At 44.4% G+C, this 23389-nt stretch overlaps 1 protein-coding gene across 1 annotated transcript in view; it reads left to right on the forward strand.

Moving 5' to 3' along the window:
* sobpa (sine oculis binding protein homolog (Drosophila) a) overlaps positions 1-23389 on the forward strand; it is a 98942-nt gene that overhangs the window by 54834 nt on the left and 20719 nt on the right. The window contains exons 3-7 of the mRNA XM_070547093.1: positions 464-1997; positions 12315-12435; positions 12653-12862; positions 16498-16649; positions 19663-19686. Coding sequence (XP_070403194.1) covers positions 1902-1997; positions 12315-12435; positions 12653-12862; positions 16498-16649; positions 19663-19686 — 603 coding nt within the window. The 5' untranslated portion in view covers positions 464-1901. The remainder of the gene's footprint in view (positions 1-463; positions 1998-12314; positions 12436-12652; positions 12863-16497; positions 16650-19662; positions 19687-23389) is intronic.

Raw genomic sequence — 23389 nt, forward strand, 5'->3', positions numbered from 1 at the left:
GTTAATAAACTGGTTGTTTAGATAACTTTTAATGCAGCAAACATAGGAAGACTAAAATAACCGTCTAACTGTATGTTTACATTTTCTGATATAAAAATTAAATGTCTAGATATTAAATAAGGGAAAATCTCTATCAAATATTAAATCAAACTCTCATTTTTTTTAATTCTTGTGCTGTTAAGTAAGTCTTATTTCAGTGATCAGAGGGAGTTTTTCAAGGACGGATTGCACAACATCTCCCACTGACACGGACACAGAACTGGACATTCATGATCATGACTCAGGAAATCTGAGATCCATTTAATCTCAGAGTAACATGACTAGAAACAAAGGTTTTGTCATCACTTTTAGAGAAAAAAACGATGATGTTTGTGTGTTGTTATTTCAGCTTTATGACACAATATTACATCACGGTGTAAACAAAAGTGTAATTTACTCCTATTTGCCTGCATTTGAACACCAGACTGAAGGGCCACAGTTGAATCATTCCAAATGAAGCTGCTGCAGCCTGAAGAAAGAAGCTTGTGATTCAGGAGCTGCAGCTCAAGTCGTCCCAGCCTGACCCGGCATCACGGTTCACCGCTCCCGTTCCTGCTGATTTTCCGGCTCAAGTGGGTGTCACTTTGCCACGAGCAGCCTCGTCCGGATCTTAGAGGAATGCCTCTTTGGGATTCAGAGTGCTGCGGATGAAGCAGATGAACTCACACAAAGGAGAAATGATCTGGTTCCCACACACACACATGCAGATTTCATTCACATTAGAAGAACATGAAATATTGCTTGAAATCACGTCAGAATGCATCACACTGAGCTCAGATGTGACTCAGATTTTATGTGTTTGATAGATGGAAACAGATCTGGTGTTTTCAGTGCAAAGTTTGTATGCAAAAGGATGAAAAAAATTAAATTAAACTTACTTTAAGCATGACTCATTGCAAATGTGTTTAAGTTTATAAAACAAACACGTAGCTAATTGTCATTTAAACATCAGAATAAGTATTATTTGTTTAACCTTAGATGACCAAAGTGATGCAAAAACTAAAACATGAACTCATTAATCACTAAATCAGCCAAATCAATCAACAAAGTGAGTTTTTAGTTCATTTAAAACCACTTTTATTGACCAAAGTGTAAGTAACTCAAACTCGAGAGGTGTTAGAGCAGCTCACGGTTTTGAGTTTGGATGTTAAAAAACTCCAGATCACAAACAGAATTTGCACCATTTCCTGATTTTATTCATTTATTTCCGAGTTCATGTATCATTCCAAGTCCAGGGATGATTTGAACAGGACCAGCAATGATACATGACCTGCACCTGAGTCAGAGGACTCCAAAGCGCTTTACACTACGGTGCAAACACACACATTCCCACTGGTGGGACACCTGGCTGTCCACCTGAAGCTTCCTGGCGCTTTGAGTCTGGCTTGTCCCAGATGTTCAGGATGTGGAAGTCCAGAAAGTGCCCCTGAACCTAATTTTTACTGTAAGGTCTGCGGCGTGTCCTGACGCGGCACCTGTTCGCCGCGCGCGCGGTGACGCGGCAGCGCCGAGCGGAGGAAGCGCTTCGCGGGAAACTGAGAAGAAAATCCTCTGATCGTCAGCGCGTCATATAATGTTTCAGCGGACGCCCCTCCCCCTGTCTCGCTTTCTCCCCTCACTCAACCTCTCCGTTGACTCACAGAGGCGGCTCACCACTGGCGCACGGACCGCGGAGGATAGGGGCAGAAGATGGCTGACTCTGCCGGGCACCGCGAGCCCTCGGCGGCATCACCGGCTTCACACGGGCCGCTGAAAAGCTGCGAGACCCCCGCGGTGAGGCGGCTGTAAACAGCTGCCTCTCCCCTCACCCCCACCTCTCCCCTCCTCACCGCAAACATTGACAGAAGTATCACAGAGAAAACATGGCAGAGATGGAAAAAGAGGGCAGACCTCCGGAAAGCAAGAGAAGCCGCAAACCAGCTCACCCGGTGAAACGGGAGATAAATGAGGAGATGAAGGTAAAGAGGCTCCGTGTCCAGCTGCGTGATTACGCGTGGAGCGATTGTGAGCGTGCATGCGTGCGTGTTGGAGCAGGACTGGTGACGGTCTCTAACTGCATCTGGCAGCTTGGAAACCAAAACTTTCATTTATTATCTTAATGACCAGGCTCTGCGGCGCCCAGAGGATGCGTTAGGAAGTTAAACAAAATCCCTCTTGCTGTGCGCTGCCTTTCATGACAGAGTTAGTGGAAAATCCGGTGCGTCAGTGAAGGCGTCAACAGTGCGTATTACTATTAATACTAGTTACCGGGGAGCGGGGAGCGCCGCCGGTGCGCATAATTAGGAAATCAATGGGGGGAAGACTCGGTGTGTGTGTGTGTATGCGCGTGCGTGTGTGTGTGTTGACCAGCTGCCCAGAGGCGTGATCCAGATGTGCGCCTGGGAGCTTTTTACGCAGCACATTGTGTCCGTTTCCTCCGCGTTCATCTCCCGCCGCGCGTTGTTTCTGTTGGTGGTATTTTTGTGATATTTGAGCTCCGTGCGGTTCATTGTGGAGAATGAAAGTCTTCCTCTGTGGGTGTGTGTGTGTGCGCGCGCGCGCGCGCTCGTGTGTGTGAGGCAGCCTGCTTTGTCTGCATCTCCTCATTGTTTGTATACATTTGACTGGAGACGCAGAAGCAGCCGGTGTGTGTTGTTCTTTATTTATTTCTATCATTTGGGGGATGGATGTGTGTGTAGGTGATCAGAGAATAACGACAGGATTTGTGATTTTTAAGGTGCTGGCTGCAAACCAACCTCTGGAATTAAAGCCGCGCGCGCGCGCGCGCGTATGTGTGTGTGTGTGTGTGTGTGTGTGTGTGTGTGTGTGTGTGTGTGTCGTTTTCAACTATTAATGCCTAAATAATGTGCATTTCTTCATATTTAGGCTCTTTTTTGTCATTAATAGTTCAAAGATGCTTTCAATAGCACTAAATCACATTTAGTGCATCAAGCTGCAGGTGCATGCCTTCAGTCTCAGTGGAGTTTTCCCAACCTAAAAACCTGCTTTAGCCTCTTTATGGTGAGAATTAAAACATTATGGATTAATCTGAGTTTTGAGGGGAAATGAAGTAGAATAAATCTTCTTTATTTATTTACTTATTCATTCATTTTGGTCCTGATGTGAGAGAGAGGGAGGTGAGTGTTGAACTGGGGGGGGGGGGGGGGGGGGGGGGGTCCCTTTGTGAATAAATGTTATTATTGTATATTTTTAGAAGTTAATCTACTAAAATAGAGAAAATCTTCAAATAGATAAAAAAATCCCTTTTGCTTATTTATCAGGCTGGATTCTATAAACGGTAAATGATAAATTTATCAGGGATAAATAAGTAAACAAAGAATAAAACATAAATAAAGAATAAAACAAGCTGTGTCTGATAATAATTCATCGTGGAGTAATTGCACCGTGCCAGTCGTCATTCAGAGAAGATGTTTTATTTGCAGGTCTGTTTTTTCGCTGTTAGATGAAAGATTTATGACACAGACCAGGATTCAGCGAATTGACATCTTTTATAATAAGAGGTGACACGTCAGTTAAACATCTCTTTTGATGGAAGCCATGTAATTTGTCATCAGGTTGGTCCTGATTTTTAGAATATTTCTTTCATTTGTGAAGTTTCTGTGTAATTTTTCCCTCGCCTGTGTAAAAATATCTGGTGGAGCTAATTAAGAGCTGTTTAATGATGCTTCAGGGAACAAATGATGATTCTCTCAGGTCTTTGCAGGCTGACTTCTAATTTACCGGCATTCTGATGGTTTTCTTTTATAAATCAGGCTGAATTAACAGACTGTGTCAGGTCTTTGGTACTAAAATGTCTCCCAAATGGCATAGGTTCAGCTAAAGAAGTGTTTGAGGATAAAGGGCCAAGTTTACGATGAGTCCACACAAATATTTGTTGAGTTTAAGAGTTCTTTGTGTTTATAGGTAATAAACAATTAAAAACCACTCTGTTATTGATCTAAAGGGGCATGAAGATGCAGCGAAGTCCAGAGAAAAACTCGTGGGGATCAATTTAACAGATTTCTGGAAACTTTGAAGCCGAAACTGAAGAAATGAGAATGAAACTGGCAGCAGTTTGGCACTGTCCGTACCGGAAAGGGCATGGAAACACTTTAAACTGCTTTGACTGGAGCTGCATCAAACACCCAAGCTGCTTTTTGTCGTGCGTTCAGGTTATATTCACTTTCTTTGATGTGTTTAGGGTTGTTTTACACGTCTATGCTGACCGTCTATCTAAACGGTCCTGAATCAGATGCACACCTGATTCATCTGACCTTTACATTGATGTGTGAGACAAATCTGCTCCAGAGGAGGTGAGACGCAGCTTGATAAACAGTAAGCTTGTTTCAATCCTTCGTGTTGATCTAGTTGGACTTGGCCCTGATGCGCACGCTCTGACGCGCTTCAGGGCCGTAGACGAGTCGCATTTACGTCACAATAACATCAAACCACAGAAGGGTCAGAATTAAGATGTAAACTCAGTAAACATCACAAGTTCAGGCGTTTGGTTTCTCAGCTTCTATGCTTCCTTCACACCTGATGACATCACCTGGGATCCTCCATCAGGATGAATTTAGTTTCCTTTGTGACCCTGTCCATCAGACTGCAGTCTGAGCCGTCCACGGCCCTGAAGAGGCGTCACGAGCAGCACGTTGTGCTTATGGACGTAGACATGGACGCTGAACTTGTCAGAGCTAATATCATTCTGACTGAGTGATGAAGTGAAGCTTGTTTTGATTATTTACATTTAATAATCAGACATGGATCCAGTCTAGGACCACAGGAAGTCAGATATGGGTCGCATCTGAGCCCAACAAGTCAGAATTGGGCCTTTTTTCTTCTGCATTACAAACAACGTGGCCTAGATCTGCATTAGGGCCATTTTATTCCAGGAGTTAGCCTTCACCCTAATGTCTTATTTATGTTTTTCATCTCTGTTTGATGCTTACTGAGGTTAAAGATTGAATAGAAAACCTCCTGGACGCTTTAAATCTTCACACAGAACCACATTAGTGCATTTAAATAAAACCAAATCAGGTTCTTAATTGTTTTTATATGAAACTACATCCCCAGTGCCGCTCAGACAGCGTGTGCTGATTCATTTCAGGATAAATTTAGAGATGAAAACACGGACGAACAACGCACCCTTGTGAGGGATCCTCAGTCTGAGGTAAAACAAGCCCTCGGTGAGTAATCCAGGAGGAGGAGGAGGAGTGGGCATGGACGGGATCGGAGATGGGCTCACAAACGAGGAGAGAAAGGAATGCCAACGCCTCTGGTCCGGCTAAAGCTGTAAAAACTGTAACCGGAGCGTCTCGGCTGGATCGGATATCAAGGGAAAGTGGAGGGGACTGAGAGCAAAGGCTGCATGGTGGCGCAGTTGTTAGCACTGTTGCCTCGCAGCAAGAAGGTTGCAGGTTCGAAACTCGGCTGCAGCCTTTCTGCGTGGAGTTGCGTGTTCTCCCCATGCATGCGTGGGTTTCCTGCGGGTACTCCGGTTTCCCCCACAGATCACAACATGCCCTATAGGGTATAAATTGTACGTCGCTTCGGATAAAAGCGTCTGCCAAATAAATAAACATAAACATAAACAAAGGAGGCAGCGGGGGAGTGGAAAACGGGAGGAAGCCTAGGGAAAGTTGGCTTGTGGATTTGGGAATTTTATCACAGTGTCCTGTGACCTGATCTGGTTTCTAACCACAGGCTTTGCTTTTCCAACATCACCGTCCCTGCTGGTGGTGTTTGGGTCTGACTGGAGGAAAACCAATCGTTGTCGTTTGGTAATCCAAACTTCTGGATTCCACTGATCCAGAAACCTTCATCCAGCCTCGGGAACGATGTCCATCAGACTAAACCTCACCTGTAACAGTGAAAACTGTTGGTAGATTTTAAACATCGTTAAAGCTTCAGGGCCTTGTTTTTAACCACAAACATTCAGATTTGGGCCTTTTCTGTTCACCGTCGCAGCTTCAGTTTGGAGACAGATTAGTTCTGATCAGACATGCTTTAAAGGATTTCAGCTTTGTAACCTTTAGTAGTTATTCTCATAATGAAATTCCTGCTGTTAGCCCAGCAGCTGATTTCCACTGCGAACGACCTCGTACGTAAATAAGCGTGTTCGGTAAAACGCGCGCTGCTTTAGGTTCATCTTTGCGTGATTTGAGTCATTTTATGACCCTTTAACACCCAAGCTCAAGTCCAGCACCATTCCTGGTTTCTTTATGTTTTTGTTCAAGCAGCCGGATCTTCTTCATTCTGTTCTTTTAAAACAATTTTGTTAAGTAAAATATTTGAGTCATTTGAACTTCCTGAGACCTGACATGTGGCTTGCTGTCCTATCATGATTCAGACGTGTCTTCCTGTAATCCAATTTTAGCCACTTTCTTTATTCTGCTGTTTCATAACAGATGTCCCAGCTGTGTTCTCATCGTGTTTAGAGTCATATGAATAAAGTTGGGTTGAATCTAGTGGGTATTTAGTTGAAAAACCTGAACGTTTGTTAGAATCTTCTGGCTTTAGAGTCATTTCTGAAGCTGTGGTGGCCTCATGGAGCGGGCCATCGGCTTGAACACTGCTGCTAACCATTTAAACATTCTCCCTCTTCTGATAATAACTTTTTACTCTCTTTGGCGTTGGATGTGCTACTACTAGTTTACCCGTTTAATTATAGATCCACTAGGATAAATACAATAAAGTTTATCTCTCACCAAATAGAATATTTACTAAGAAATCACAATGTAACCATAGATACACTACTTGTGTGTGTGCGTGCATGCGTGTGTGTGTGTGTGTGTGTGTGTGCGTACGTGCGTGTGCGTGCGTGCGTGTGTGTGTGTGTTTGCTCTGTCTTCTCCATTCCCAGTGAGTCGTGGAGGATGGCTGCTTATACTGAGCCAGGATCCTCTGGAGGTTTCTTCCTGTTAAAAAGGGAGTTTTCCTCTCCACTGTCGCTGCATGCTTGCTTAGTATGAGGATTGCTGTAAAGACTCTGACACTAGTCAGTGACTCGATGCAACCTGCTGGTTTGCTTATAAAGGAAACTTTTTACTGATTGGCTTAATGACCTGACCTGAATTGGAATGCTTTCTGTGTGAAGTGCCTTGAGACAACTCTTGTCGTGATTTGGCGCTTTATAAATAAACTTGAACTGAATTGAATGTGATAACGACCATGTTTAAGGAGCGACCTGAACCTCCGGAGGAGCATATAGACATCTGTAGCTGCCCCCATGCCGGTTCCTCCCCGGCCAACACCACCTTTGATGAGCTGCCAACCTGGATTAAATTGCTCTCTTAATAACACTCCTACTCTCTGAAGGTAGTCGGGTGACACCGAGGACAGGATGGTAGGAAGGAAATGGGAGACAGAGATGCTATGTTTTTGTCTTCCCCGTTCGGTTTCCAGCTCAGATCCGCTTCACTCCGGGAGAACACTCAGCCCCACGTTCTGCTCCAACTCCTCCCTTCAAAAGGAGGGTTTTCTCCTCCTCTCAGGGTTTCACCTTCACTCTTGGACTCATTTCTGCACCTGTGGTCAACCCTTTCACCACCGTTCCCCATCGCTCTGCTCTGCTGTGATGTTTTTGTTGTTTATTAGCAGAGCACCTTTTGTTGAAAAGGCTTTATTTTTGTCATTTTTACAGACGTTGAACTAGACTGTGGAAGCAGCTGAGTCTTTTTATTGGGATTAACTAGTAAAATACCTCCTTGACCACCAAGCAGTGTTCATAGCAGCTGTCTGACTTTAGCAAACCCCAAAACGAGTATTTCAGCCGGTTTTGCAGACACAAGAGTTAAAATCTGGTGTCGTAGTTAAGAGTCATCCCCATCACCGCGCTCGGTTGATTAACTGCAGCGGAAACCGACCGAGTTAAAAAAGTATAATCTACTAAAGCTTCTCGGTGAGTGACATCGGAGTTATATTTGTGTCTGTCGCAACCAGGAGAGGAATCTGACTCCCAGGAAGCTTCAGGCAGAGAGAGCATCGCTGTCACTCACCGCTGTTCCAGCATGAGCGTCGTTACATCTGCAAACATCTGCCACCCTCATTAACAGCTGCCTCCAACATCCTTTCACAAACCAAACATCAGAATGTTTGGATTGGCTTAACTCACCGAGCAGACCGTGAAGACGTTTGTGGGATTTTCGCTCTGCAGACACAACAAGGTGCGCCTTGGTCTCACCACTGACCACCTCTAGGGGTTTTATACCAAAGAGATCAATATCTCCTGCCATTCCTCATCAATAAAACCGTCTCAGCCTTCAAACGAAGGTTTTATTCTGTTCTGTGGGAACAAAGCAAACTGATCCGAGAGCAGCACATCCTGATATTTTCTCTCAAATGTTTAGAAACCGGTCCACTGGGTTGATGAAGCTGTCTCTGAAAAGCAGAGAGGTCCTTCTGCATCAGCCTGATGGAGTTTGTCTCCTCCCTGCATCCGATCGTTATCAGTGACATTAGCCCCGGAGGTCCGGTTCTGTGCTGGTTTTGACCCGACCTTCTGACAGTCGTAGGGGTGCGCCCTGTTGCTGGAAACCACACTAGGACCGCACCTGGGATACCCATGGTGTTTTATGGTTATGTGTGAGGTCTTGTGGTTTGAAAGTCGGCTGACAACTGGGCCTAACCTGCTGTCTGCAGACACGGAAGCTTCTGCCCTTTTAAAGAGCTGGAGAACTCAGAAAGATCTCCCTCTTTTACCAAGAACTGCTTTCATCGTCTTTGTTTGGTCATATTATACTTTTGTCACATTTTCAGTCAAATCAGGACTTTTTAAGGATTAGATTCATCGTATTTTCTGTTGTCTAAGGCCCGGTTCACACAAATGCAGAGCGTTGACCCGATTCTTCATTCTGGCAACAGACAGAAGACCATGATGGCTCTAAAGATAATATTTTCAGATATTCCTTCCATGTGTGGTTTGGTTTTGTGAGATTTCCTGTCTGACCGAGGAAGGTCGATGTGTGACATCGGTTCATGTGTAGTTTGTATTTTTTACCACGTGGGCCACATCACACGCTGTAGGACCAAACACATCTGTTTTCATCACCACATGTTATGTCCGTCCGTCCATCCGTCCGTCCGTCCATCCATCCATCCATCCATCGATTTTCATCCGCTTACCCGGAGTCGGGTCACGGGAGAAGTAACCTAAGCAGAGAGGCCGTGACTTCCCTCTCCCCAGCCACTTGGGCCAGCTCCTCCGGGGGAATCCCAAGGCGTTCCCTGGCCAGGTGACAGACATAGTCCCTCCACCATGTCCTGGGTCTACCTTTAGGTCTCCTCCCGGTTGGACGTGCCCGGAAAACCTCACCAGGGAGGCATCCAGGAGGCATCCTGACCAGATGCCCGAGCCACCTCAACTGGCTCCTCTCGATGTGGAGGAGCAGCGGGTCTACTCCGAGCCCCTCCCAAACGACTGAGCATCTCACCCTACCTCTAAGGGAGAGCCCAGCCACTCTTCAGAGAAAACTAATTTCAGCCGCTTGTATCCGCGATCTCGTTCTTTCGGTCACTACCCAAAGCTCATGACCATAGGTGAGGGTAGGAACGTAGATCGACTGGTAAATCGAGAGCTTCACCACCTGACTCAGCTCTCTTCACCACGACAGACCGGTACAACGCCCGCATCACTGCAGATGCAGCACCAATCCGCCTGTCGATCTCACGCTCCAGCTTCCCTCACTCGTGAACAAGACCCCGAGATACTTAAACTCCTCCACTTGGGGCAGGACCTCATCCCTGACCCGGAGAAGCATTCTACCCTTTTCCGAATCAAGACCATGGTCTCAGCTTTAGAGGAGCTGATTCTCATCCCAGCTGCTTCACACTTGGCTGCGAACCGCTCGAGCAAAAGCTTAAGATCACGTTCTGATGAAGCCAACATGACCACATCATCTGCAAAAAGCAGAGACCTGACCCTCAGGCCACCAAAAGAGATGCCCTCCACACCTTGGCTGCACCTGGAAATCCTGTCCATAAAGGTTATGAACTGAATCGGTGACAAAGAGCAGCCTTGGCGGAGTCCAACTCTCACTGGGAATGAGCCCGACTTACTACCGGCAATGTGGACCAAGCTCTGACACCGGTCATGCAGGGACCTAACAGCCCGTATCAGAGGGCCTTGTACCCCATACTCCCGGAGTACCCCCCACAGGGCCCCCTGAGGGAAGCGGTCAAACGCCTTCTCCAAATCCACAAAACACAAGTAGACTGGTTGGGCAAATTCCCACGCACCCTCCAGGATCCCCCTAAGGGTATAGAGCTGGTCCAGTGTTCCACGGCCAGGACGAAAACCACATTGCTCCTCCTGAATCTGAGGTTCAACAATTCGACGGACCCTCCTCTCCAGAACCCCTGAATAGACCTTACCAGGAAGGCTCAGGAGTGTGATCCCCCTGTAGTTGGAACACACCCTGCAGTCCCCCTTTTTAAATAAGGGGACCACCACCCTGGTCTGCCAATCTAGTGGGACTGCCCCTGATGTCCACGCGATATTGCAGATCCACGTCAGCCAACACAGCCCCACAACATCCAGAGCCTTAACGAACTCCGGGCAGATCTCGTCCACCCCCTGCGCCTTGCCACAGGGGAGCTTTTTAACCACCTCAGCACCAGAGATTTGAGAGGCCAACTCAAAGTCCCCAGACTCTGCTTCCTCACTGGAAGACGTGTCAGTGGGATTGAGGAGGTCTTTGAAGTATTCTGTCCACTGATCCACAACGTCCTGAGTAGAGGTCCGCAGCACACCGTCCCCACTATAGATAGTGTTGGTAGCGCACTGCTTTCCCCCCCTGAGGCGCCGGATGTTATGTAGCAAGTTTAAAATCCTGTCATGTGAACCGGTTTTTAGACAAGAAAAGGATTTCTGATTTCATCTGAGAAGAAGTGCTGGAGTCTGTTTTCCATCAGTTTTGTTTAGATCAGGGGTGTCAAACTCATTTTAGCTCAGGGGCCACATTGAGGGAAATCTAGTCCCAAGTGGGCCGGACCGGTAAATTAAAACCAACTTCAGATTGTTTTCTTTGTTTTAATACAATCAATATAAAACAAGGCTGGAGCCTGAGGACAGTGTACCCAAAATAGTACAAGTACAACACCTGAAGTACACTTGAAAATGTGAAAAAAATAAATCAATAAATAAAAAAAACATTCCTTAGTGATTCAAAGAGCTTACAGGTCACATGGCTAGATCAGTTTCATGCAGCACTTAAAGTATATTCGACTCATTTTACTTTACATCTTTTAGCTTTCACCGGCACATCAACATCAGAAGTCACATCCTGAGTGGCGGCCAACTTCAGGATGGGATTCAAGTTCTTGTGTGAGCCTTGAGCGCAGCTTTGTTTTATTTATACTCGTTACAGAGAAAATTTGCTCACAAAGATACGTTTATTTTCACTCTACATTGTAAAGTATGAAAATAAAGTTTGCACAACCATCTCGCGGGCCGGATCCGGCCCGCAAGCGGGTTAAATCCGACTCGCGGGCTGCATATTTGACACCCCTGGTTTAGAGGAAGATGCAAGTGAAGATGAGCTCAGAGAACGAAGTTTTGGGTGATGATGAACACCTCAGGTCCACAAAACGACCAGTTACGGCGACAATCATTTCCTCTAAGGAAACAAACTGTGTAGCGTCTAGGTTCCCGAGCGAAACAGTAGCAGGACCGCGGAGCAGAAGCTTCCGAGGACCTTCCAGCTGGCCGACGTATGGAGATAATGGGCCTGGTGCATTAGCCGGGTTCTGGTTTTTATTTTGATCGAAGCATTTAGTGAAAGTGTCGAGAGCGGCTGTTATAAAGGACATACTTTAATGTTTCACCTGCGTGGAGTGACCTGTGTGTTCATGTTCACATCTGCTGCAGCGATGGCTGGAAGTTAGAGGGAAACAGCGAATTACGAAGTTGTGAGAACGAGACGGGTCTGGGCTCCTGACGTTCAGAGACCTCCACGTACCGACCCAAAACTTTTAATGTTTCATCTCTAAACTAAACGTCCTGCAGCTGAGACCCGAAAACTAAATCCAGCATTTAGTTATTTATTATTTTACTGAAAATAAAACTGATCAAAAGCTAGTTTTTACAGACAAACTGACTCAGAGAAGAGTCAGTGAGCCAGAGATTCCCAGGTGATCTCTAATTTAAATTAAGCCACTTAACTTTAGTAGATGCAGGATTTCTAACCAGTCAGACAACGAATAAAATGTGCTGTTATATGACACGTTTAGCATCGTGTTCCAGGTTTTAGACACGTTTTAGTAGAGAAGTTTAACCCAAGCTTCTGTTTGTGTTGCAGAGTTTTGCAGAGAACACCATGAACGAGTTGTTGGGTTGGTACGGCTACGACAAGGTGGAGCTGAGGGACTCCGACAACCTGGAGATCGGAGAGATGCCCCAGCACATCTCCGTCCTCAAAGGTAACTCCGGCAAACCGGTGTGACACCGCAATTCTAATAATAGAATAAATACAAGTCAATAGAAGCTGCTGCAGGATGTTCTTCAGCTTTCGTAGGAACCAAATTTCACAGACGTAGCCATTTACATTCTGATTTAGTTCCTTATTATTATATATATACTCTTTCAGCATCGTTTGGGTTGCAAATAATTTCTTTTACTTGATTTTTTTCTGTCCAGAAAACTCGTTGCCAAAAATCTCGGCTTTATCAGAAAACAGCGAAGGCTCCCCGGATGCAGCCAACAGCTCCCTGTGTGTGCCAGCATCCAGAAACGGAGTCACAGACCACTCCGCCACCGCGTCCACCTCCACGCCCGGCACCAAGGAGCACGGCGGCCTGCCCATCATGGTCCCCGTGATCCCCCCGCCGCTGATCAAGCCCCCTGCAGGTACAGAAAGGGCAGGACTCTTTAGTCCTTTAATAATAAAGTGAAGGAATTAATTAACCCTTGGAGGTACCTTTAAAAAAAACTACACTTGGGACTTTCACACACAAAAAAAAATGCATTTTGTAAAAAGGTATAATAAAAATGACATAAAATTTTTACACAGATTCTTTCTTTAGCTTCAGTCCTCACCAAATATGGTAAAATATTTTAGAGTTTTTGAGATTTAACCCCTTTAGCACCATGTTTTGTCAAAAAAATAAATCAACACTATAAAAATATTAAAAACCCAATTATTTTTTGGGGGGTTAGGGTTAGATTTGGTTTGGGGAATGAGGGGAGGTTGAGAGCCGGGGGTGATCCAGACGGCAGATATCCTGAGCTGGAGAGGGAGCGCAGGGTTGAGAGTGAGAGCGGGACGGTCGGGGAGGAGGATGATGAATGTGGCTGAATGCGGAGTCCAGGAGTCCTATGGAGTTCGAGTGAGTAAGTCCGGATGAGCAGAGAGCCTGAGGTGGGTGAGTCCAAAAATACAAAAGATTACACAAGGTCCAAAAACGTACAAGAGCCCAAAATACACTGAGATTAATTACGAGAAACCAAGAGAGCTAGAGCGAGGGCTGGGCACTACCAAGTGGTAGTAATCATCCGGCGTCGAGCTGTGTTCACCATCCCCTTTAGCAGTAGACCCGCTGAATCAGCTGATGTGATGCAGCTGCCGCTCCCTCTCCTGCGAACATACTCAGAGATGGTTTGTGAGAGCGAGTACTCACCCCGGCTCGCGGCAGTGCCCTGCCATTTAGAGATAATCCTTGACATTTGGTGGAAAAAAGTAAAAACAACTTCAGTCCCTGGTGGCTGCAGGAACACAGTTGGAGTGAATAAAAAATTATGGTGATATTTAGCTTTGTTTGAAAAATGTCATTTGAATGGGAGTCAATGGCACAAAAAATGTCTAAGGGACCTCAGTGTTCCTTTTTTGTCTATGCATTTGAGAAGTTATTGAGAAGTTTAATAAGAAATTAAAATCAATAGTACAACAAAAAAACATTTGCAGGTTACAAGCAAACACACAACTTACACACTGCTAAGAATGGGTGCAGGCAGAAGCAGGAGCTTATAAGCCCAACCCCCCAAACCCTTTGAACTTAAGCAAAATTTTACAATAGCATACCGATTCCATAATTTTAACATCATATTTGAAATGTATGGGAATATATTCAAATCCCCATTCTTGCTTTATAAAAAATAATGACCTTTTATACTTTATGCATTTTTTCATTGACCTGATTCATAATATTTAATCACATTTGATTTAAACAAACCCTTAAACTTTACCATTGCTGAACAATCTTTTTGCTCCTGGTCTAATTTATTCCACACATCAACCCCAACGCAAGAAACACAAAGTTGTTTCATTTTAGTTCTTACTTTAGGCTTTCTAAACATTTTATACCCTCTGAGATCATAAACACTCTCTCTGATCTGGAACAGATCCTGAATTTGTTTTGGCATCAAATTATTCATCACATTGTGCAGTTCTTAATGTAACTAATTCTCTTAGCTTTAATACTTTTAAACGAGTAAAAAGTAAGTGTGTGTGCTCTCTACAAGCTGCTTTGTTTACAAGTCGAATTGTTCTCTTCTGAATTATAAACAAAAGCTTTAAGTGGGTTTCGTAGGTATTTCCCCACACTTCAACACAATACGGCAGAATTAAGGAACAGTACAAAAGATATAAAGCTTTTTCATCTAAAAATTCTTTAACTTGATAGAGAACTGCTAATGATTTAGATAACTTTGCTTTAATTGAGTCAATATGCGGTTTCCAACTTAACTTTTTCTATGGTTACGCCAAGAAATTTTATTTCATTCACTCTTTCAATTTCTGTATTATTTACTTTGTGTATCCACTGTAATTGCTCTATTAGTAAATATGATCCATTTTGCTTTATTTAAATTTAAAGATAATTAATTTAAGTTAAGCCAGCACTTTAATACATTGTTGTTTTTCTTGGGGGGGGGGGGGGGGGGGGACTTTTATTTTTGGTAAACTTCCCCAAAAACACACACCAGAGCAAAAATGAAAAGGAATTGCATTAGCACAGCCAAAGCATTCAAGAAAACGTGACCGCCTGTGCAAAAAATGCACGAGGGACAACTAAGGGTTAAGACTTGTCCTTGTTTGTGAAAAGAACCAATTAAGGGTCCGATGTAATCATCCGCCCAGAAATATTTATTTGATTTTAGATAGGAAATAGTTTCATTTGTGGTTAATCTCAAAACAGCGAAGATAAAAACCAGCTTGCTGATTTTCAATCACTTTGAGACAAAAACTAAGTCTGCAGCGGGCTTTAACGAGCTCCCTACCCGCTGGACGCCTTATTTACCTCCACCTGCCCAAGTGTCAAACTCATCCCATCAACTCTCAGAGGAGACGTCGGCGCTCTCCGGCCAGACGGAGGGTTTTATTATCCCTCATGTCTGCTGTGGGCAGGAGGCCGCTACTCCCCGGCGGAGGGAGCGAGCTGCCTTGGCATCGCCCAAGAGGAGCCCTCACCGGCCCAGCTCAGGCGGGGAAACAGATGGCGCGGTCCCACTTAAAGCCTGGCAACAACCGACCGCCCGGCCGACACCTCCTTCCACTCTTCCTCCCCCGTCTCCCGTCCCCACAGGCTCTGAATTATTCATGCCCACCAGCGACCCTTTGAGGTGCAGGTACAGAAAAGCACGGCGGCGTCCCGTTTGTAGGCTGCATCATTTATTCCTGCAGACGCAAACGCTCCTCGGCGGGTCAAGGAACCATCATTTTTATTTAGCTGTTTTCTGTCTGTTGTTTTAAGCATCGTATAAACTCGGTTCGTCTCGGGAGGAAACCTTTCCTTCTGCTGCGGAGGGCTTCAGACAAACAGAGACAGCGCCAGAGAGCGGAGGGGAAGGACGGATGTGAAATGTGCCGTTTGGGTCCACTTTGCCTCGAGAGTTTCTCCTCCTGATTGTGAGTTCATCTTTACAATCTGATGCTTCCATTAAGCTCCAGAGGAGGTGAAAAGTCTTTCCAGCGGTGATAAAGAGGTGAAAAACCAATGGGCCTGCACCCCACCCCACACTCGCTCGCTGTGCTAATGTGATAATTGGGAGACACTGGAGGGAACATCGGCGCTTTCAGCAGCGCCGGCACCAAAAGCTCATCGTCGGCGGTCACAGTTTACCACAGAGGAGACGTGGCTGTCACCGAGGGACTGATCCAAGCTGAGCTGCTCCAGCATTTCATTAGAATGAACTGTTAATAAGCTGTAAAGGATGGATGCCAGCTGCAGATTTGCTTCTGTGACCCACAAACGTTCTCCCTAATGGTCAATTTTAACAAGGCTGCAATTAATGGAAAGTAAAAATTTGTTTTCTCACAAAAAACTAAATAATGAGCCACAGTCTAAGTTTACCCTCTGAAATCAGCAGAAAAATGAACCAAATGTTCTGTTCTAGTAAACATTTCTATGAAATATCACTTTTATTTAGCATTTCCTTTAAGCCAGGGGTCGATTCTTTTCAACTTTGCTCCATTTGATGGAAAGAAACAATTTCAGACCAACCTCCTCTTCGTCATCTTTGAGGTTTGTGTTTTCTTCTGTCCTCAGACGAAGACGCGTCTACTGTGCAGATCATGTGCGCCTGGTGCCAGAAGGTCGGCGTCAAGCGCTACTCTCTGAGCATGGGGAGTGAGCTGAAGAGTTTCTGCAGCGAGAAGTGCTTCGCCGCCTGCCGCAGGGCCTACTTTAAGAGAAACAAGGTAGAATATTACACATATTATTGGATGTGACTGACCTTAAGACTTTACAGGCAAACGGGAATCCTTCCATCACACGTGATGCGTCCATAAAGCTCATGTCCCTTAGCTCACTACCCCATTAATACTCAGACTACCTAGCATTAGGCTAGCTAAGCTGACAGGTAGCTAATTAAACTAGCTAACTTGCTGATATCACCATGCTTGCCCCCTTGCTGATTTCTTTAGTTTTTCAGAATAAAACCAACTTTAACCCGAGAAAACAGAGAGGGACGTTTTTAAATGATGATTTCGTTTATCAGAGGAACGAATCCCTCTAAACCAACCTGGTCCTGTGTGGAAAAGTAAACCTACTAACTGGTTATGATTACTGGTAACAAGTTATTCCTGTGGAGGCGTCTGAGTTCAGCCCTATAGGAGGGTTTCTCAGCTGGAATGGCCTGTTTAAGGTCAAAGGTCAGACGTTCTACTTCAGGGTGTTCTGCTAGAGGGCAGAAGTCGTCACACGATGAAGTCAGCAGATGATTCAGGCTGTGAAGCTGCAGAACAGACCCAGACCACCACACTGCCACCACCATGCCTGACTATAGCTTTAATGCTTGTTTGACTCCAGATAAAACGGGACGGTCACCTTCCAGAAAGTTTATTTACTTGTGACATGTTCTTCTTGAATCCTGACCTCTGACCTTGACCTGAGTTAGGTGAGGTCTGCAGGGCTTTAGATGTTCTGACTTATTTTCCTTGTGAATTTGATTAAAGTGGGGCAGGGTGTGTTGCTTTTAGAGATCTTTTACCCTCCTTCATGTCGTCAGACAGGTTCTAGTGAAGGGATTCCTACAGGTGGTAGCGATCAGGAATGAGTGTAGCGAGTGAAATAACTAACTAATGGGGTTAATTAGAGGTTTAAAGGAACTCTACTGACTAATCTTCACATAGGTGTTGCCTTTCTTTAAGCAGGTCAGGAATCTCTTCTCCTTTGAGGGTTGGTCTGACCCAGTGGCGCTGATTAGGCCACACGAGGAGGTCTGGACTCCGTCTGTTTGTGTGGTGCTTCAGCAGCAACTCCAAGGCCACTCCACCTTCAGACATCCACCTAAAAGCTTACCCACGGACAGAAAAGACAAGCAGTTACAAGACAGCCAGTCCTCACGAGGGGCGCCGTTACCATCTGGCACAGGACCAGGCTGGTTTGGATGAATTTGTTCCCTCTGTAAATTAAATCACCATTTGAAAAGTGAATCTGAGGTTTTCTCAACATTATTTACTGATCTGAAACGTTTAAATGACAATAAACAAAACCAGATGGAATCCTCAGGGGGGAAAAGCTTTTCCTGGCAGGTTAGGCTTGAGAGCGCGTCATGAACACAACGTATCGCACCAAAAAATAGCTAAAAAGAAACAGTGAGGCAAAGGTGTCAGAACATTTTTAAATAGATTTTTATTCTCCCAAAACTATATATTAAGTGTTTTAAATGTAGGGTTATAATCTACTTTAAAGATTGTTAAAAGTTTTGATGACTAAACATCTTACAATAAAACTACACTTTCTCACTCCCAGCACGTCAAAAACAAACGCTTGGTCAGCTACCCTCCGCCTCAGACCCCTGACGCCAAAAGTGCCCTTTTTCGTTATGTGCGAAAAGGGGGTTTTCCCTTTTCTGACTGCAGATCCCAATGCAGCGTAAAACTGACGCAATGGGATGTCCGCTGATGCGGCACCGAACCAGCTCATTTAACCGCACCTAACCCTTAACGTTTCACTATTTATAACCTTCCCCTCACCCTATCCTTAAAGGTTGGTTTATGCTTGACGCGTCCGCGAGGTCCGCGCGGCAAAATTGCATCATTTTAACAACCACACCCCTCCACCGTGCCTCCGCACTGCCCAAAATTTCCGCACCGCGCACCTAGGAAATTTTGTAACCACGCGGACGGTCGAACGTGGAAAAACATGGCGGACTGGCAAGAACTAGTATGGCAGAGGTTCGTAAATACAAACATTTGTATGATTCAGCTCTCAGAGATCACCGTGATCAACATGTTAATAATTCTTGGAGAGAAATAGCTCGCACTGTCGGAAAAGACGAGGACGCTGTTAAAAATGCTGGAATGCCATGTTGTAAACAACAGTAATTTCTACTTCTACTATGGTGTAGTGTTGGGTGCATGCCGTAGAGCTCCATGCTGCCCCCTACAGTTTGGGAGAATACTGGCTCACCGCAGAGACAAGCCGCATGAACCATAAACGCTGCAAGTTGTGAAGCGCGTTCCATCCGCGAGCCGCATCACCAAGCGGACAGTAAATGCGTCAAGCATAAACCACGCTTAACCCTCTTTCTTCCTAAAACGTTACTCTCACTGTGATCAAGCGCTTGTTTCCCATGCATTCTGGCTGAATTTTCGTATTTTCCACCCAAGGGGAACGTTAGAACATACCATCTGGCGAGGGGGAGGTTACACATACCCTCTGCTTTTAACCTCCACCTTGGTAGTTGAAACCTCCCCCTCGCGTTGGCTCGGTCCAAACTCGACCAATGACGAGGCGGCTCCTGCCGTTCACTTCATAGAGCCGGCTTTTAGAGCGACCGACACATCACTAACGTGTTCGCTAGCAAGATGGTTAAGGTTAGGATAGGGGTGAGGGGAAGGTTAAATAAGAGGATAAGGTTAAGGTGAGGTACAATGAGCTTGTTTGGTGCCCTGGCTGTGGACATCCCATCACGTCAGTGTAACGCTGCATTGGGATCTGTAGTTAAATAAGGGAAAAACCCCTTTTCGCACATAAGTGACGAAAAAGGGCACTTTTGGCGTCAGGGGTCTGAGGCGGAGGGTGGCTCAGCAAACGTTTGTTTTTGACGCGCTGGCAGTGAGAATGTGTTGAATAAAACCAACATTTTTTCAATCACTTCAGAAATCATAAATGAAGCTGAACGTTTCCCTCACCATGATGCAGAAAGTGTTTTATTTCCACACGTTTACTGTGGTTAAACCATCTCCTTTCTCTTTTACGCCCAAGCTGGGATTTATAAGGAATTACACTGTGAGTATATCATGTTTTACTCTCCTGCTTGTTTGTCCTGAAGTGAGTTATTCATCCAAACATAATCATTTCTTATGCACCGAAGCAGACGGACACACCTGAAGTTTGTTAAATCTTTCATTTGCCCCGACACATCTCCCTGAAGCATGTAAACCCTAGCTGTCTGTCGTAACCACTACGATGCTGTCAGTCATGAGAGTTTTAAGAAGATGTCATTTTTTGGTGATTTTAGTCTGGAGTGAAACAAATTTTGATGGATTTTGTTTGACGTAGATGTTTTTCTCACGAGAGGGAGCAAATAAGTTTAGATTTTGGTTCAGATTTCAGAATATATCCGGGTCTTTCCACCAGACACCGACACTTAATACCCGCGAAACGTAGCGCGTGGCAATTAGCTGCCATTTTGGGTGTGTTTCCGCTGAAACGTTACGTTTTGGAAGTGTCCTGAAAGCGTAGGGACGCTTTATGCTTCGAGTCTATTTTTTACATTCTACGCTTCCAGAATGTGTCAAACCTATCAGACGGGAAGTCAAACACGAAAACAGTGTAAAACTTTCAAAATAAAATTCATGTGCAGATTTCAAGTATCTTAACTAGTAAAATAAGAACATTATTTCCTGTGAAACCTCCACAGCCGAGGTGAACAGAACAGAAAGTGAACTCATGCCCAACTGTCGCATCGAACGCTTTCGCTGCCGCTTCGTGTCTGAAACACTCGTGGTGGGAAGGGATCTCACGAGTAAAACTGTTACATTATGTGCCGCTTACGCATCCAGTGGAAAGCTGGGGGGTTTAACGCCGAAAAGAAAAAATAAATGGAAGGGTTTCTTTTTTAACAGCTCAGTGGCCTAGTGGTATGAGTGTCCACCCTGGGACTGGGAGATCAGGGTTTAAATCCCGGTCGGGTCATACCAAAGACCTTAAAAAAGGATCCACTGCATGTCTGCTTGACACTCAGCTTTAAGGGGTTGGATTTGGGGGTGAATCCACCAAATAGTTCCCAATCGCAGACTCACCGCTCCCCACGGGGATGAGTCAAATGCGGAAGACAGATTTCACCAAGCACCAGTGTGTGTGACAACTGATGGGGCTCGAACCTTTTCTGTTGTGAGATTTACGTGTAAATGTTAAACGAAAAGCTTCAAATACGTAGAAAACTTGAGGCTCAGCTGTCGAAAAGTTGAAAAGCTACAAGAAAAAGGTAAAAAGCTCTATGAAAAACTGGTGCAAAGGCCTACATTACCCAAAAGGCCTTGCAGGTGCACTGTGTGGACCTGCTACTTTAGCTTTGAACAACTTTTAAATACAAAAAACAACAGCAACATTTTTTTTTACTAATTCCAGGGAATGTTTGAGGCTTTTATCGTGAAGGATATAAAGCAGGTGCTAGACGTGATACAAACTCACCCAGCCTCGATTTAAAATAATAAAAAAATAAACAACAGAGCAGCAATCTTTGCATTTTTCCATTGCTCAAAAGTAAAGCCGGACAGGACCGTCCATGCTAAATTTACTCAGGACGGGATTCTGAAAGCTCCGCCTTCTTTTGGATTATTCACGATGGAACATTAAGATGGTAACGTCTACACGAATCAACACCTGGAATAAAGCATCTTTTTTTAAATCACAAAACCGTCCCATTTGATTACAAAGAGGGGGCGTAGCTTATTTTTTTTTACTGGAACCAGCCTTAAGGCGGCGCTTGTTTTGTTTTGATCAGCGGGTATCATTACTTCAACCTTTATTCTAAAAATTTCTATATTTATTTTTTTACTTTTTGACTGAAAACTACAAAATAGAAACCTTTCTACAGTTTTTCTTCCTTCCCTTCTGATCGATTTGGTGTCATTTAAACACAGAAACAGAAAAACGTTATTTAAGACATTTGCAGCACAGATTCAGTCTCCCCAGCATCCAGTAGAACGGCTGTCGTTTCCATCCAGCACCGTTGGGTCTCTCTCCTCCATCAGCAGAATTTTCAAACATCACAAACAGAAGGAAGAAGGCCTCGGTTCCCTCAGTGGCTCAGGTTCCATATTTTGTCTGGCTCTGGTACATTTATGCAGCCATCGGTGTAAACGATACCCATGTGTTTCTTTTCTCATGCGCCCACGAGGCCGGACACTACAACACCGCCTGCAGGCGTTCTCCTTTCCCCCAGCTGAAAGACAAAAAGCATCTCTTGTCTGTTTGTGATTGAGGAGAGGAGATGGGGTGGGGGGTTGTGCTGCATGAAAATATCCTCAGCTGCTTCATTCATGAAATCCAATCTCCTTCTTGGGTGAACACGGCTGCTGCTTTCTCACATCCCTGCATTTCACCGGCGTTATCTTCGGCTTGCTTGTGTGTTAAAGATGATCGATAGTCGCTTATAGTTGGGTTTAGATGAGTCCGTATGGAAAGTCCTGCTTCCTCAACAACTCTCTCTCTCTCTCTCTCTCTTGCTGTATTTTATTCTCCTTTTGACCGATTCGTAAACCCAGCTCTCCTGTTTCTGTGATGCCCCGTAATGTCTAACGTGTTTGCTGCTTAACAGGGTTTAATCTTTAGTTTAGCTGTCATCTGTAGGTTTAATCTACTAAACTGTCACATTTTTACTGGAATCTGCATGGTCTTCCCATTTATTTATCACCCACGTAAACGTACACATATACATCTGCATGCTCACTGGACACAAGATTAGAAATAAGATGCAGTAAATTATAAAAATCTATTAAATAATGAAACTAAAAACTGAATCATTTGTTTTATAATGTTACGGTAAAAAGTATAATGTAATGATTTTATTATATAATTAAATAACAATGAAATTAACAAAAAAATAGTGAGAAAGAAATAATACTGGTCTTTTCCACCTATAGATGGTCCACCAGGGGGCAGTAGACATGTATAGGACTGGAAATGGCAGTTTTCTGATGAAGGTACTAATCCTGATGCCCCATCTGGCTCTACAGTATTTCATTCCCATTCTGGTTTCAGTCGGGGTCTGCCAACACCCAGGTTTTTGACCCAGGACCTACGTCACATTTGTACAATCACATTGCAGTGAAGCAATTTCTTCCAAACCCCAGTGATTGTGCAGAAGTCTGCCTGAGACCAGCAATCTGCAGCAGTACTCAAGTTCCAACAGCTAAATGTGTTTCTTATATGCATTTTTCTAAATGTTTCCACTTCTATCCAATCATTAGCATAAGTACTTAGGTTAGTCCTGGACTAATAATTATAAACAGAGCGTTTTCTATAAGGCTGAAAAGAAGCTAGCCCAATGTGAAATTATTGTATTGCCTGAAACTAAATTAGATCTATAACACCAACACTGACATGACCACAAGCTGTTGAATGTTAATGGTAATCATTTAGCGTTGACCTGGAAGAGGTAAAAATGTAACGTGATTGGGCAGATGCGATGGTGGTGTTAAACAATGGTAAGAGTAGTTTAGCAACAAAAACATTTGTCCACACTGGTTGATAAAATCTCACTCAAGATTTGTAGGTTTATTTAAAAAAACGTTAAAATGTTTTAAATGCTTGGATTAAAAATAAAAATCTTATTGTTGTTTGTTTGTCTTTCCGATCAAGAATTTTCAACGTGGAGTTGAGCTTGTTTGTTTCTTTGGTGATTTTTTTAAGCTGTTAGCAAATCACTCACAGCATTCTTAGGGGTTTCAAAGCTGCCTCAAAAACATTTACGAGGATTCTTAAT

Source organism: Nothobranchius furzeri, chromosome 18 (genome assembly GCF_043380555.1).
Source record: "Nothobranchius furzeri strain GRZ-AD chromosome 18, NfurGRZ-RIMD1, whole genome shotgun sequence".
NCBI classification, from domain to species: Eukaryota; Metazoa; Chordata; class Actinopteri; order Cyprinodontiformes; family Nothobranchiidae; genus Nothobranchius; species Nothobranchius furzeri.